The sequence below is a fragment of the Pyrgilauda ruficollis genome, unplaced genomic scaffold (genome assembly GCF_017590135.1).
Source record: "Pyrgilauda ruficollis isolate IOZ18807 unplaced genomic scaffold, ASM1759013v1 scaffold42, whole genome shotgun sequence".
Lineage (NCBI taxonomy): Eukaryota > Metazoa > Chordata > Aves > Passeriformes > Passeridae > Pyrgilauda > Pyrgilauda ruficollis.
Window position 1 is genome coordinate 4,589,497 of NW_024525712.1, and position 17,689 is coordinate 4,607,185.

A 17,689-nucleotide genomic window follows, 5' to 3' on the forward strand; every position below is an offset into this window, starting at 1 on the left:
TGGTGTGAGTGTTTTGATTCACTGACCAATTGAATCCAGGTGTGTGTGTTGGGACTGTCAGCTGACAGTCACAAGATTCTGTGCAGTGGAGTGGAGTGCTTGTGCAGATTCAGTTTAGATGTAGTGTAATATAGAGTAACATAATATGCAATAATACAGTATAATAAAGTAATTAATTAGCCTTCTGAATCATGGAGTCAGATGTATATAATTTCTCCCTTTCTTTGGGGTCGCTCTGCTTTTATTATACTGAACTATCTGTGTGGAATTTGAAAACAAGGAAGTTATGGCCTCACAGACTGCACCAGGACTCAGTTAAATAACTGAGTTCACTCCGAACATGGGAGAGCACAGTACAGACATCAGTGCAAGCGGGGAAAGGCAATTCTGTGAATTTCACAGCCCAAAACTTGCACTGCAGTACACACTGCTTTCATCTGAAACAGCCATTGTACTCGACCCAGTGCTCCATGCTTTACATAAGGCCAGCACAGTTTTATATTCTGCTGACATGCTATGCATCATAATTGACCTATACACTTAATTAAAAGTAATGAGCAAAGTAAGTGAAATTTAACCTTAATCAGCACCCAAAGACATCAGTATCTCTCATGTCACCCTGAAGCATCAGGACAGCCAGAACAAGATTTATTTCAGGTAAGCACCAGAAAGTTTTAATTTTTCTGAGTTACCAAAATCTGAAAATATCATGAGGAAATATATGATAAAAATATCTGAAGCATTTTCTTATCTTGAACTGTTCAGGTCAAATATTCCATAAGAAGATAGTTTCTTTTATAAACTATTTTATAATTGTTAGGCACCTATGAATTTCAAAGAAACTAAACACATTTTCTTAGATGAACTTGCTAGAAAAATGAAACAAAGAAAGGGAAAAGGAAAAAAAAAGAAAAAAGATTAGTGTGATTTTGATAATGTAAATTAGGACCAAAAATAGAAAACTGTACAAATGTGGCAGAAGGATTACAGCTTCTCCCTCATGTAAACCATCACTTACTCAAAGAGGAGAAAAATAAAATGGAATTTAGCAGCTTGCATCAACAGAAGGAGCCAAATATTAGACCAAGATAAAAATTATCATGCTTCAAGATAAATACAAGGGGTTGAACACATGCTAACACACTGACTGAAACTCAACAGACTACTTCACAGAAGCAGGACTGCTGTCCATGGGTGTTTTTAGGGGCAAATGCAAAATGAAAGAACAATTATTTTTGCCAAACATATTATTATATTTTATTTTTGTCTGAATGTTCCATCTTCTGGATTAGAAATAGGAAAATCCTTGGTCTGCTGGAAGAGAATATACCCAGTCTCATGCAGCTTGAGAGTCTAGAAAAATACTTATGCATGAACTCAGCTACAGGTCTGCACATTACACACAATCTGTGGAGGCTAACCAGAGACTGAAAGGTCAGGAGACTGAAAGGTTTTTCCAGGTCAAAGTTGAATATTCTTCTGTGTCCTTTCCAGAGACCAGAAATTACATCTGTGAAGCCTGTTTGCTTATCCAGTCAACACTGTGACATTCAAAGTGTACTGGATGTAGTATCATGATGAAAAGTGGTGCCATATAATCCAAATTGTTTTCAAGGTATCTGTGTTATTTTCTTTGACAAAGTATTTGGGGAAAGGACTCAATCAAGACAAATATCTACAAAATGTACAGCATTAATGAAAGAACTAGTTTATTAGAACTTACTTTAAATAAGAGCTTGTTTGTAGAAATTTCTGTATGCAAAAAGGAAAGCAGAAAAATATGTTGCTACAGTAGTAGTAAGAAATTTTGCCTGTGTTTAGTTGAAAGTACTACCTGGAAAAAATGCCAATACAGCATGTATTACTATTCAATTTTATTTAATCTCTTTTCTGTTTAATTTATGTTTTCTTGTAGTGTGTTTCCATTTCAGTGTTATTTCTTTCAGTCTCATCAGAATTTTAGACTTTTGCAGGTATGAAAAACTAGAAAATTACCGCTGTTATTAGCATTAATCAAGCATACCTTATGAGAACTATTTTTCAAACAAAAGCAATTTTACAGTAGAAAATAAATAAATGAAATGCTACGTGATGGATTGCCCTGACTGAAAAAGAGTACTTCCACATCTCAGATGGTCCAAAGCATTTTGAAGTGACATGACAATATGCCAAGATATAGAAAAATGCAGGACAGCGTGATGAGAGGGGTTCTGAAGAAGTTGTCAAGACAACCTCATGCCAAAGGACAGAGAGAAAGCTGAGGCACTTAGTGCTTTTTTTGCCTTTGTCTCTTCTGGCAAGGGCTGCTCTCTGGCCTCCCAGTTCTGCACGTCTGGTAGCAAAGACCTGGGGAGGAAAAGCTACTCACAGCAGCTGGCAACTGAGTGAGGGACTACTTCACCTGGATGTGCATGAGCCCATGGCACCCAAGGGTGCCGAGAGGGCTAGCTGGTGCTGCTGCAAGGCTGCCAAAGTCTAACCAGCAGCTGCTGAGGAGTCCTTCACTGCTGAAAGGGAGGAAGAAGTAGAAGATGCTCCATGCTGGCAGGGATGGTGGGTGCATTGGAGGGCGGCCCTGCCAGTCAGGAGGAGCTGGACAAGCTGCAGAAATGTGTTGGCAGGAATATCATGGGCTCAGGCAGACCCTTAGTTCCTCACCTGCAACACTTCGATGAAGTCTGGCCCATGGCTGGGTAAAAAAACTCCTTTGCCTTAGAGGACCCAGAGACTTTTGGGCCCTCACACACAAGAAGCAAAGTCAAGTCCAGCTGAGGAAGATGGTTTTGCTTAGCTTGGAATATAGAAAGGTAAGGGGGGAACTTAATTGCAGTCTTCCACTATTTGCAAGCAGTTTCTAGAGAAGATGCAGCCTTTTCTTCTCAGAGACACACAGACAAAGGGCAAGATGCAATGATTACAAGCTACAACAGGTCTTTCACAATGACACCAGTGAAACAGTCTGACTAAAATTTATGGGGAATCTCCATCCTCGGAGATTTTCTAAACCCTACTTTTGAAAAAAAGTCTACAGACAAGGCCCTGAGAAACCTGCTCTGATATTGAAGACTGCCCTGTTTAAAGCAGGAGACTGGACTAGATGAGCTCTTTACAACCATTTAACCTAAAATATTCTGTCATACTACACTTCAGGCTGCATTGCCTTACAAGAGCTGAAATTTTAGTTTCCAATAATTTTTTTCTAAGAGTCATCCTTGAAGGTACATCTACATAAGGGAAATACACTGACTGAACACACACATACCCCTCATGGAAGTTACAAATTTTTCAATGTATTGTAGGAGGAAGAGCTCTAGCTATGAATTTTGGTCCCAGGGTAATCAGTATCAGACTTCCATAATGGCCTAAAAGAACAATATAATAGATCATGCATTATCACAAGGAAGTATAAATTATCTCTACAATTGCTTTGAAAGAAAGATTAAACTCAGTTCAGTAAAAGCTAATTCTAACCTTCTAATGACAGGAATGTCAGTCTTTAATTTCAGTATTGAAATCAAAGGATTTGACTCCTGCTAATTTGAACATTTCAGAACACAAACCTCCTGGAAAACTTATGAAGATCAATTTTCCTTCTTGCTTCAGGAGGAAAACAAATGTGAAAAAACATTTGAAAGAATTTCCTGCAAGACAGAAGTGCTATGTTTCTCTCAGCTGCATAATTGAATACTGTTGAGCACCATTCCTCTCAAGAGCTCAAAATATATTTTGAACTACAATGCAAAAAAATTTATCACCATTTCCCCATATCCAAAAAATGTGGGAACACTCATGTTCATCTTTGCCTATTATGGCTTACTGCCTTCCCTCAATGGTTTTAATTAAGATGTTGTGAGGGTTCAAATACACAAAAAAAAAAAAAAAAAAAAAAATTTGGGCTTATGAATTTTTCCCCTGTGATCTAATATGAGGTTTTTATTTGCAGAAGGCAAATTATGGATACATTATGATGCCTTTCTTCACAGAGACCTTTTAAAAAATTGAGATTTTTTTTTTAATTTCCAAAATATATATTTTTAACCAGAAGGTAATACTTAGTCTACAGACAAGTACATAGAGCTCTACTAGTTTTGGCTAAATTAAGTTAATTTTTATAATTGTAGCTCAGAGGGTGCTATATTTGGGATTTGTGACCAAAGCAGTGTTGATAACACAGAAACATTCATTATTGCTGAACAGTGCTTGCACAGGATTATGGCATTTTCTGCACGTCACCCCACCCGACCAGTGAGGAGGCTGGGAGTGCACAGGAGGCTGGGAGGGGACACAGCCAGGACAGCTGACCCCAGCTGACCCAAGGGAAATTCCCTAACATATGGCATTGTGCTCAGCATGTAAAGCTGGGGGAAGAAGAAGGAACAGGGGGGCATTTGGAGTGATGGTGTTTGTCTTCCCAAGACACCATCACTTGAGCCCTACTCTCCTGGGGATGGCTGAACACCTGCCTGCCCTTGGGAAGCAGTGAATTAATTCCTTGTTTTGCTTTGCTTGTGTGCATGTGGCCTTTGGTTTCCCTATTAAAGTGTCTTTATCTCAACCCATGGGTTTTCTCACTTCTACCCTTCTGATTCTCTCCCCCATCCAAACCAGGGGATGTGACTGAGTGATTATGTGGGGCTGAGCTGTTGGCTGGGGTTAAACCACAACAGCACTAAACAGAAATGGCCAAGGACGAATTAGTCACTCAGTTAAGGGACAATGACACCCATCCTCACCATCTCACAAGAAAACACAGCATTTTCTCAGGAATGACTTCCAAAATATCTTCTTTATCAAAGTTACCTTTTTCTCCTGGAGGTCCAACTCTGCCTGGACGACCTGGAGCACCTTTCTCCCCCTTTTCTCCAGCCTCCCCTGTTGATACAAAAGTAAACAAAAAGAAGAATCATATTAAACCAGGACTGTTTTCTGTTAGCAGCTGTGACAAGAATGCCATTCTCTCCAGTGAAAAAAATAGAAGCAGATGTGATCTGATTTAACAGCTTTACTTGATGGACCGAAAATAGATTTTTCATCAATTGATGCAGACACTGGAAAACCCTGGCAATACCTTACTGATGTCTCATACAACATACAACAGCTCTAGTTTTGTGGATGTTACTAATATCACTGACCTTCAAAAAGCCAACAGCACAATTCACTTAAGCAGAAGCTTCAGTATCAGTCCCCAGCTTAGCACATAAACTTCTGTGTTCACCAAACTCTTTCCAATCCTCTGCTAAGGACATGCTTAAGTCTCAAGTGAAAATGGCTTAACTATGACCTCAAATTAAAAAAAAAAAGCCATTTTTATGAGCATCCTCTTCTTATAGAGACCTATAAGAAGGCACTGCTACATCCATCATTAGAGGACCACTTTTAAGCATGAAAGCATTAACTCTCTACTTTGTATCCTCAGTTAAATACTGTGCTTTTAAATCTCTGAGGTGTGAACCACTATGTAGTGTATTTACATGCACAAAGCTTGTGGTACATCATTATATTCAGCATATTTGAACATCACTTTCTGTAAAAGGTGTTTGCTCCCCTGGTGCCTTTCATTAAAATTTGGGGATGCTTAGTTTGTTTTGCCCACTACAGCTACACTATGACTGTAGTCTGCCATGACATAAAATTAAAATCTCTGAAAAACAGAAGGTTAAAGAATTATTTATACAGCCACCTTGACAAAACTAGATTTATATGAGGAAGGAGAAGAAAGGCATATGGCTTCCACAGAAAATGAAGTGCTGGTATGTAAGATCCAGAGTTAGCACAGCACTTATGATATCCCAACACTGTTTTTCTTTGGAGGAGAGTGAGCTTCAGCTGCTCTCCAGGAAGCTGATGGGAGCAGCACAGCAGGAAAGTCAATGGTTGTCATGCACCCCACAAGCCCAGATCTCTGGCATAGCTGGCAGCTGTGGTTCAGAGAGGAGTCACAGAGATGACATGTAAAAGCCTGTCACACTATGGCACATTTAAAATATGCAGCCGCCCGTTCACTTTTCATCTCTCTTTATTGTAGACCTAGGTGGCTCTGAGCAGAGCTCAGCCCTCCATCTGTTATATTTTCATTCTTCAGGCTGCTCCAGACCATCTTCCCTGCCTTCAGACATGCAAAAATAGGCCATTCTCTGACCTTAATGAGGACAAATTTCACATAACCCCCAGTGAATAATATTGTTAGTATGAAACAGGCTATAATTTGGCACATTTGGGAACGTCACATTTTTATTATCAAGTGACCAATAGGCTTTGTATGATTGCCTTTCACCCCTCAGGGCTGGTTATGAGTTCTTTGCTTCCCAAAGATAAATCCTGACAATGACTTTTCCTTGCTCTCTGGAGGCTGAGAGCAGGCTATTACAGCCTATTGCTTTACACGTTCTTCAGAGTGAAAGCTGTGCATTAGGGATCAATAAAATAGATCACTCTTGCTCCAGGCCATTACACTTGCCTGCATTTATTCTTATAATACGATGACACCGCATTCCTTAGTGTGGGTGTTTTAAAAACTTTCTCCAGGAGGAGATTACTCCATTACAGGCCCAGCTACAGACCAGTCAACATTTTTTTTTTGTATCAGCTGTTTTGAGGAGCAAGACCTTGGCCAAGAGGGACTGATCAGTGGTACAGCACAGCTTAGCCTTGTGTAAGTCCCTGTTCTTGCTGTTTGTACCCTGAGCATTGTGAAAATTGAGGAAGTAAAGCCTGTGCAGGTATCATGGGCAACAAAACAGTTTTCTGCCAAGACATTTAAATCAATTTAATTTTTCACCAAAAACCAATAATGTTTAACTTCTTGATTTGTGAAATAAAGAAAGCCGCCCCTGTGCCTCCTTTCTGGTCCCCAGTCCCTTGATCTACACCCAAGTCCCTTCAGAGCAGGAGGTGGGATCTGTGCATTATGGTCCCTACCTGACTGACCTGTTGTGCCCTCTTCCACCAGCCACAGTCCCTTAGCACTTGCACCTCTTGCTCAGTCTCCTCTCCATCCCTCCCTGGATATTTGCTCCAGCCCCACTGCAGGAAGCAGCACTTTCTTTGTCAGCACAATGCAGCATTGTCTGTGCAGCAGAGTCAGGGTGAGATGTAGTTACTAGTGCTCCACAGTGCTGAGATGCCCCATACTCCTGAAAGGAATTTAGCCCTGCCAAACTATGTGAGCTATTAAGCATTCCTGTCTGGTGATAACTTCTTTCCATTACTCATATTCCCCATGTGAGTAGATGCATCAAGTGTGGGTGTAAAAAAAATGGGTTTTTTAATGTAGCATTAATTTTTTAAGTATTGAACATCATTGAGACTATTAAGACAACTCCTGCTTTGGACTCTAGAAGGGAGACAAAGCAAGATGGCAAGCTGAGAATTTAAGCTTTGAAGGACTGTTCTGTGTTATTTTTTTTCTCCACAATAGTAGTAACTTCAATTTCATGTGCCTAGCAAAAGAAACTGGACTTTAGGAAGAATATGAGTGAGCTGTGTAGTGAGGCTTCATCATCCATTGCTTTTTCACACACAGCACACTTTTCTTATTGTTAATATTGTTGGCTTTCTAAAACATGGTTCAGTCTGCTGTCTGCATTCTCACAGCTATGGTTTTTCCCCTAACACTTTTCATCTTACACATTTATACTCCTGAGTTAAAAAAATAACTAACCCACCAAAACCTGCTCCCCTAAAAAAACCCCACCAAAATTACTACAAAAAACAATGAAAAAAAATCCACTAAAAAATGAAGCCAAAACAAAACCACCCCAAACATACAAAAAACCAAACCAAAAAACAACAAAAAAAAAAAAACCAAAAAAAAAAAAAAAAAACAAAAAAAAAACCCCAAAAAAAACAACAAAAAAAAACCAACCAAACAAAAAGTCACCAAACCACAAACCACCAAAACCTGTCCCTAAGACCTAAACTGCTGACTTTAATCTCATTTGTGTTTTTACTATTCTTGGTGTCTTCAGCAGCTTTTTTCCTCATCCATTTCCACCTCCATTCTCATCTCATGCCCTTTCTCTTCTGCTCTGTGGGATCTTAATTGATTTTGTGTCATTTTGCATTTGCATTTATTTAGTTTCCAGTCTCTCCACTCAGTCTGATTCTTGAGCTCCTCTTCCTTTTTTTTCCCTTATTATCTCTTTGTGTTCTTCTAAAATTCCTCCTTTACACTCCCCTGCTTCTGTGTACTTTTCCCTGATGATTTTCTCCTTCATCACCCCATTTGGGCTCCACTTTTTGCACCACCTCCTAAGTGTTTATCCTCTGCCATTCACATATCCCATGGTCTCCCTAATTTCTCGCATTTTTTTCCCTGTACCTGTTTCTTCCCAGATTCTGACAGAGCCATGCCCAGCAGCAGTGTGGCACTCTATTTCTCCACCACTGGAGATGTTGCTGGCAGCCCAGGGAAGAAGGAGGAGATGGTGGAGATCTGAAAGTTCCAGTGAGCAAATCGTGCTGCATGGCAGCTGAAATTTGGGCATGTGGCCACACGTGTGCTCAGTTTAAAGGAAGCCTTGGCCAGTGAAATGGGTTGGAGTTGTGCCAGTGGGGGACAGCAGTGTCTCATCACCACCTCTCTGAGCCAGTGCCCCTGACAGCATGGTTGGAGCATTGAAAGCTTCTTAGGGATTGCACATTAACTAGGTCTGTATCAGGCCATTTTGCCCTTCACTGAATTTGTACATCAATCTCTCTCAATTTTGCAAGGTTATATCTTGTGAAACAGAGTGAAGCCATTAACACACAGTGGTTTTCAGGCCTCTCTCTGGTTTCCAGGCTCAGAATTGTCATCTCTCAAAGGGTCCTGTACAGTTTACACACTTTAAACCTCTGCTGCACATAATAATAACTCTTGCATTACAATGGTAATCATAGGTGCTAATTTTGACTGATTATAAAAATAAGAAAATCAATGCAAAGAAGTCACAAAACTCATCCTGTCAAGTTTTTTTATATGAAAAATATTTTCAAAGCTTAGGGCTGTGAAATCTGACCCTTTGACTGATCTTTCATGCAAATTTGGACAGCATATATTTAACTCAGTTGTGTTCTCCTCTGTAAGTCACAATAAGAGCAGTATCCTATGCCTTTTACACAGTAAATATACCAAACAAATTAAACTACTTTACTCAAAAGCCTTAGTTAAGCCTCAGAAGGCCTGGATATAGTGTTGTTCTCTCTAACTAGAAAATCTGCAGAAAGTCTACACATTATTAAGATCAAAAGCCATTTATTGAAGTAAATGGTAAAGTAAAAGTAAAGAATAGATTTTGGTTGAGTTCAGGCATCCAAAGCTGCATCTATAATAATAACAAATAATAGACAAAGCAGTAACAAATATTAAGAAATAAACATATTCTTAAAGCAAATTGGCTAAGCACAGCCTGCATCCCTGCAGCCCAGCTCTCTTGCCTCAAGCAGAGGGCAGCCACACACAGATTGGGCAATGACTGGAGAGGGCAGTTTACACCCCAGCCAAACCCCGAGCCAAGCTGGGCTCTCAGTTTAGCTGTGTGAACAACTGCAGAACAGAGCTGAGCTTCACCCTTAACCAGAACAGGCAATGCCTGCAGTCCACACTGTGGCTCTCAGGCAACTCGGGAAAGCCCAGATTTGTACAGAAAAGATTAATGGCAGCAATTGTGGTTAGGTGGGTTTTGTGACACTACAAGGCATAATTACAAGAAAAACTGAAAGGTTTGTTGTGTAGTTCTTACACAATCCTTATTTTGCTGCTGTTTTGGTTTTGTTTTTGTTTTTGTTTTTTTTTTTTTTTTTTTTTTTTTTTTTAGTGTTGATGATAAACTGAGTGGTTTTCATGGGGTTTTTTTGTCCTTAGTTAAAAAGTATTTGCCCGTGTTCAAAAGTGTTGTATTTCAACAGAAATGTCAAAGCCTCCACAAGGGGAATTATTGTTCTTGACTAAACAGGGCTGGGATTTCAACAACCATAATGGATGCTGTTGCTTTAAAATGCTAATTCTTCCCAGTGGTTGATTTTTTATGCAAGATATATTTTTCCTTATTAAAAGATCAATAATTTATTATACCACCTTCTTCGGGCAAGAGTTTGGGGGCATATTCTTTAAAAATGTTGCCTTAAAAAAAAAAAAAAAGCCTATAGAAATGCCAAAAACCTAACTAATATTTGCTTTCTTCTAAGAGGTATTCGAGCTTTTAAAAAATGAAAAGAAGACAAAGACAAGAAAACACAAAATAATTCCTATTACATTGCAAAATAGAAATGAAAACCTTTCCAGGTATAAAGTAGGGCCTGATTTCACAGTTTTTCGGTATGTGTACCACTGCTCAGTATAAACACAGAGCATCTAGGAAATGTGTAAGAGTAACAAGCACTAATGATCACGAGCGAATCTGGGAAACTGGCATCCATTCTCTGAATTATTTAATTTCACCTTATGGACCTTAAAACTCCATTTTTAAGGAGGCTACAAACAGGGGCAAATAAGAGGACAACTGAGAGGACAACTTCTTTGTCTCAGTTAAAACTGTCAGTTATGCAAATGAGCCTGTTAGAACAAAAAGATTAATATTTGAATAATGGAGTAGGCTTTCACATTACCTTTGAGGCCTGGAACAAGAATCTGAACAGAGCAGGACTCCTCTGCAATGTGTTGAGGATATCCAGATCTTAGCAGTGACAGGAAGGCAAGGCTAATTAGAGTCACCAAGAAAACCAGATCTCTCTTCATAATGAGCACTTACAGGTCACTGACTCCTAAACAAAAGAATGAATAAACAGTTATAAGAATTCCAAAGGCTTTCAACAGCTTCTAAACACATGCAGCATCCCACTACAAACAATATTTATTTGTGTGCCATAACCCACACAGCATGAGAAGCACATGTGCAGCTCCTGCAAGCAGGTTATTTGTTCCTCAGACACACATGAAACAGGCAGCAGCACATTTGGCAGGTTTTTTTCCTGTTAGATTGGATGGGATAAAGCTCCAGAGAAATTTAATTAAACAAGAAGGAGATTAAACAATGCTAATAATAGGCAATTCTGTGTGCATGATTTCTCATTGGAGGCAGCTATCTGGAAAGGTGAAAGGAGACAATGCAGCATGTAGGCTGAGAATCACAGAATTTCTTAGGATGGAAGAGACTTCTAAGATCATCAGCCAACCATTAACCCAGGATTCCAAGTCTGCCACTAAGCCATGTCCCCAAGTGCCACATCTACATGTCTTTGAAATATGTCCAGAGATGGTGACTCAACCACTTCCCTGGGCAGCCTATTCCAGTGCTTGACAACCCTTTCCATGAAGTCATTTTTTCCTAATATACAATCTAAACTCCCTCTTGCACAACTTGAGGCCATTTCCTCTTGTCCTATTTCTTGTAACCTGGGAAAAAAGACCATCTCCATCCTGGCTACAACCTCCTCCCAAGTAATTGTAAAGAGCAATGAGGTCTCCCCTGCACCTCCTTTTCTCCCAGCTAAACCCCACTCCTCACAGGACTTGGCCTCTAGACCCTTCACCAGCTCTGTTGCCCATCTCTGGACATAGTCCAGCACCTCCATGTCCTTCTTGCAGTGAGGGGCCCAGAACTGAACACAGAATTTGAAGTGTAAACTCACTAGTGCCAAGTACAGGGGAAAATCACTGCCCCGGTCCTGCTGTCCACACCATTGCTGATAAAGGGCAGGATGTCTTTGGCCTTCTTGGCCACCCGGCCTTGCCCTGAAGGTTGTCAGTACTAAGTTCCCACTTAGAGTGGATACTGCTCTAAAGAGGCAATTCAGTAACAGATGAGACCAACTCAAAGGCCTGAAAATTCACTCCCCATCTACCTGAGCACTGGAGTTGTGCCCAGGCAAATTGTCTGATACAACAGCCCTCATATAAGTCATTGAGGGTGGAAGGCAGGTAATATTTCACTGTATCATTCAATAAAGTTGAATCAGAGTATTCAATAATTCCTGAAGAGAATCACCTTTGAAACATATCCTAGTCTAAGCTGACAAGTGAAATAGCTTGCCTGAAATTATGCTGTGAAGAGATGTCCCAGAAAACAACCAAACAGAAATTGAGTTTGTGTGAAAGGAGGGTAAAAAGCCAGTATTTAGGAGGCCTGTAAAAATACTTTGACAAAAGTGTTATTTATGTATTTCTGATACATTTTTCCAGCCTGTCCTTAACCAGAGCTCAGTAGTACACAAATAAGCTGAAAGTCATAACAGGTTTTTTATCATCTTTTATAGCCACCATAAGGGCATATGCATTTTACATCTAGAGCAATAAGACGGGGCTATATTAATTTTCACTCCCTGGATCCCTTCAAAAATAAGCCAAGTAGGATTAGGCACAGGTGTGGGACCAGTATGTGGGTCTGTATTCCTCAACATGTTGGGGATCTAGGAGAGTGGAACTGTTATCTTTGGGATGGCCTGAAGGTATTAACTGGCATAACAGATGTCTTAGCAGCAAGGCCAAGTAGATGATTTTGGAGACGGGGGAATAAATTGTCCCTCTGAATTACTGCCCAGTTTGTGCTTCCCCTAGGAGACCATAATAAGGGAATCTGATGGGAGCAGACTTTGTCTCCTTCTTCATGTGTGGAGGGCATTGCATGAGTTACAGGCCAGGTTTCTGTGCCTCACAACCCACTTGCTACACCATCTGTTGCTACATCCACATTGTGGGACAGGGGGATGCCACAATACACCCCTAAGTTCTTACTGATCATCCAGCTCTGGTGCAAAAACTTGTATATACTATGAGTGCCTTTAGACCCAAATCTTTTCCCCAGGTTTCTTTCCAAAGGAAAGAGACCTGCAGCTGGAGGACCACACCTTACAAGATGATATCTGTGCTTAGAGCTGGGAAGAGCTCTTGGGTCAAGAGATCTTGATACAGTCACAGTCTAATGGGCTACAGTAGGGCAGGAAACCCTGGGGAAAAGGTAATCCTAGGTAATTTTCCCACGGGACAAGAGAGGAACAGGGGCTATCTGAGGATTTCCACAACCTGCCATGGAGTCCTATAACGGGTCAGGCATAAGCTTGTTCATAGACAAGCTTTCCCAACAGAAAGAATACCTAGGAGAGTGTGGAACTGCTGCTCAAATATTTAGGCCATGGTAAGTTTTGTCACAATTGCAGCAATTGCCACTTGAGGCTTCTCAAGAGTACAGGGAATAATTTACTTTTGCCGCTCAAGGATGAGGAACAGGAGCTAGGGGAGAAGGTACACCATAAAGCCATGCATGGATCTATTAGAATGTGTCCACAGGAGGGACACAAAGATGATCAGAGGGCTGGACCACCTCTCCTACAAAAACAGGCTGAGAGAATTGCAGCTGTTCAGCCTGGATGACGCCTTAGGCTTTAGCTTTCATATTTTTCAGATTCTGTGCTGCCTTGGTGCGTGACTCTGAACTTCATATGAAGTGTTAGTAAGTTCACTTCACAAGATAGTTAGACAAAACAATCCTTTTCCAGGAGAACACCTGGTCACCAGCCTGCAGGACATCCTAGGCAGGATATCCCACCTTTTTTAATGTAATGGGAACACTTCAGGATTCAGAAGATCAGACAAAGAGGCTTTCAAGTCAAGTGGTTCAGATACCCAGCTGAAAGCCTGGAAATTAGACAGTTTCAACATGAAACTGGTGATAAGGATTCTTGACGGACAAATTGGAGAGTGGAATGAAACAGCCTGAGATGGAAGAAGAAATTGAAATTACAGTGGTGCTTCTGCCTCTGCATTAGTGAATAAAAGGCAACATCATTTCCTGTCTGCATTTTATGAGGATGTAGATGTATCCAGACTCCAACTGAAAGATCAAAGGCTCCAGGTATGTTAAATATTAATCTGCCTTTGCAAACTCCTGCACAGCTCAGAGATGAGACAGACATCAAGCAGCAGAGAACTGTCAAGGCTGCATCTTGGCTCTGCTCATATATGAAGCCACATATGAAGGATTTTCTGGGGAAAACAAAATCTCCAACAAAGCTTCAGCACATTCCCTGCTGTCTGCTGCTGAGGTTACATGTCTCAGAAACAGAGGTGATACAACCCCACCCTACCACATATTAACTCACAGAGGAAATGGACTTGTTCTAGAAAAAGAAGATTTTTTAGTGTCATTCAGGTAACTACATCCAAATGCATAAGAATACTTGGAGAAATTACCTTGGTCTGAGAAGAGCCACTAACAGAAGGAATCTCTGAGGAGGTTGCGTATCAAAAACTCTCTAAAGTCTGTGGTTGCAGTAAAGAGACACATTAATAGTAGAAATCAAGTCAAAAGCACTTTGTGTATCACTTTCTCCATCTCTGCCTTCTTTCAAAAGAAACCCTCTGCAGCTAAAATTTCTTTCTGTGATTGAAATAACAGTTTGATGTGCTAAAGCAGACACTTTCACTTTAAAATCCTAGAAAATTTCTTACCTTTCTGACCTATTTTCATGCCCTTTCAGACCTAGATGCATAAAGTCATTTAAGAAAACTAAATCTCACTAAAACTAGTCCTCAGATAAAGGACCAGGTTTGGTTTTTTTTCAAACACTGGTTTGGCCCTAGTATTTGGAGTATCTGCAGCATTGGTAAAATCAATGCCAGAGATGAAACCTAGACATGTTCAGCACTTACAAAAGTATGAATATTTTCTCATTGCCTATGCAAGGGTCAAAGTCAAATTTATGGCCATTAACAGTGGCCATTAAATTAGTGAAAGCTGAATGTATTGGAAAAAAATAGGAGAAGAAAAAGTCAGCACTTAAACAAAAATCAATAAAGTGCCTCGATTTCAATCAGAAATGAAAACATATCAATGTAACCAGGACAATAATTTCAAAACAACTTTTGAGACTTCTCAGCTTTAGGAAATCTGCCTCAGTCACCAAAAGAGAAGAGGTTTCTCAAGCCAAGCTTCAAATGACAAGTCCTTGAGAGGTCCTTGGAGAATCCCAAAGGCCCCACAGGCTCACTCAAAACCACTGCAGGACCAGCCAGGCCAGCTGGCACTCATTGAGTTCCCACACTTCCCCCCAGCTCTGGGGAGATGGAAAGCTTGGAGATCACTTGAGCCAGCTAATGCTTCATGCATGAAGTCCCTGTATCTACCAGTGGCTCCAAAAGTGCCAGTGGCTAATTCTATGCCATTATTTTGGACTTAGAAGAAACAACACAGATGATCTGCCAAGCTGAAACTAACTGGATGAAAAATGCAGAAGACAAGTGATGCTTGCTGGCATTAATGCTCAGCCAGCCAATAGCTACAGAGTAACTGTAATCCTCTGTATAATCCTATAGGACTCATCTTTGAACTGGTTTTATTTCACTGAGTAGTTTTCACACTATGTTTTTGGGTTTTTTTTTTCTATTATTCTTAAAATTATACTTCATTCTCAGGTATCTGAGCTGAATTATATTCTGAATTGAGTATATTTCTGGTACAGACACACAAATCTGCAGAGCCACAGCCACATTTGGTGAGTGACTTTCCCAAGCTGGTTTGAGTCAGCACTACAGACACAGCAATAACTTTCAACAGTTTTCACTCCCTGACTTTTCAAGTCCTCATCATCCACATCTCAACACTTCCCTGGCAGAACTCTCTGGCAGCTCATGTATCTTCAAGCCACCTGCAGGCCCTAAGCTGAATTCTAGGAGATGTAACACATGCCCACAAAATAGCAGGGTGTGACACAGTCCTCATGCTATTGCAAACATCTTGAAAGGATGAGAGACGAAAAAAAATTAAATCCCAGGGCTACCACCAGTGCCCACCTCAGACCAGGGGGAAGCAAAAGGGACAAGCCTCCAGCACTGTTGACACAAGCTGCATTTCACCCCTTGGCCCAAGGGATGTGGATCATTCCCTGGGGAAGAAGCCTTTCACATTGGAGATGAAACCTGTGTCACTGACCTCATCTTTCTCCATTACAGCCTTATTAATCTTCCTAACCTACAGATGTTTTGTGTAGCTATGCTTTTACTTTATTCTAAGCATTTTCTCATTTGTCCTCTCTGTTCCCTTGCACATTACCTTGGGTAATCAAACATTTGCCATTTAGCTAGACTATAAAAATCAGAATCAATTACAAAGCTGCTTAAACATTGGATGATCATTATCATAACATTGCAAGGCTCTCAAGTTAAATCCTACGTGTTGATTTAAAGGTTAAAGCAATGGACTTGAAAGACTGAAAAAATCCCTAAATATTAATACTGTAGAATTGCAAAAATGAGGACCATAACTGCTGTGGTTACCAAGCCTCTGTGAAATCTATGGAGCATGGAGTAGCATAAAGCAGAGACATAACACGTTTCAGCTCCTGATGATGCTCAAGAACAGTGAGGTTTTCTGCAGAGGACAAAAGAGTGAGTCTAAGATGATGGGAAGCTAGCATTACCTAAAAAGCAAACTGATACTAAGTCCTTGGTTACTCCCCAAAGTACACTTAATACTGGCACAATAGAGCCATTTCCTCAGACAATGTTTGTGAGATGTAAGCTATGATTGGTTTGTCAACATAGATGCCCAGATGTAGGTATAGTAGTCTCATTTTTTGTCAAGAAGAATGTTTTTTAAAAATTAAAACAAATTTCATCCTGATGTTGTTCTGCTGAAGTCAATGAGTTCATGTTAGAATTAACTTACTGTCATCTGAACTGAAAGTGTAAAAACAAGGCTTCAGCAAGAGTGAGATGAAGTAGTGGCAGAAGGAGGCAAGTTTTCAAAACTTCTAACTAGAGCTGAGTGCCAAATTTTTCACAATAGTTCTCTATGGATTTTTAGACAATCTATGGATTTTTTTGTAGAAAATAACACTCAAGTACATTTTAATGTAAATTAGTGGTCAGAGACAACTAGAAATACTAAACAGAATTTCTCATGCAACGGTTCAGTCAAAGTCTCAACTAGATTACAAGATCTCTTCTGCCTTCAGCTATATTTTAACAAAATATTTTGTGATTTTGGGTGCCATCAATGTTATATGTCAGATCAAGTTTTTTGTATTCTCAACCACAAACAACCAAACAAACTAGTGTACAGGATTCTAATTTGACTATCAGTTCTTCTAAAACAGGGGTCTAAAATGTCTCAGTTCATTCCTACTCCTATAAAGCATTTACATGAAAACAGCATACTATCCCCATACAGCTATCTGTAGGAAATAAAACACCAAGGAATCACCAAGAATCGGTGAATGATGAGGAGAATGCTGCAGGGAACATTTCTGTACATAAATACATAATATGAACAAACGCATTTGAAATTTTATTCATGAAGCTTTATGGCATTCCTTTTCAGCCCTTCCCATCCACAGAGGCTTAGGACTAGCTGCAGAAGTTGGGATATCTGTGCAATATTATGCTCACTCAACTTACACTTTGCAATATGTTCTCACTCTTGAGGTGTTTGGAACTTTTCCTAGGTGGGCCTGACCATTGTCTTCTTGAGGGCACTGGACAAGCTCAAAAGGCAAACCCACCCTGAGAGGGGGTTATCCCAGTCCTGCAGTTCCATTCTGGGAGGTGTAGAGAAGAGACAGAAAAGTCTACCAAGGCCCCATCCAATCCTCCCAGCCATGCCAGCAGTGGCATCTGCCTTTTGCACAGCAGAAATGCCATTCAAGTATTGATTTAATGGGTGTGAAGTAACAACTATGGAAGATCCTTAACTTAAAAGGATTGAAGCACACAGCT

At 40.3% G+C, this 17,689-nt stretch overlaps 1 protein-coding gene across 3 annotated transcripts in view; it reads right to left on the reverse strand.

Moving 5' to 3' along the window:
* Positions 1 to 17,689, reverse strand: part of COLEC11 (collectin subfamily member 11) — a 46,555-nt gene that overhangs the window by 10,853 nt on the left and 18,013 nt on the right. For all 3 annotated transcript variants that reach the window (XM_041477862.1, XM_041477863.1, XM_041477861.1), the window contains exons 2-3: positions 10,588 to 10,743; positions 4,801 to 4,872 (exon numbers count right to left, since the gene is read on the reverse strand). In XM_041477862.1, the coding sequence (XP_041333796.1) occupies positions 4,801 to 4,872; positions 10,588 to 10,717 (202 nt within the window). In that variant the 5' untranslated portion in view covers positions 10,718 to 10,743. The remainder of the gene's footprint in view (positions 1 to 4,800; positions 4,873 to 10,587; positions 10,744 to 17,689) is intronic.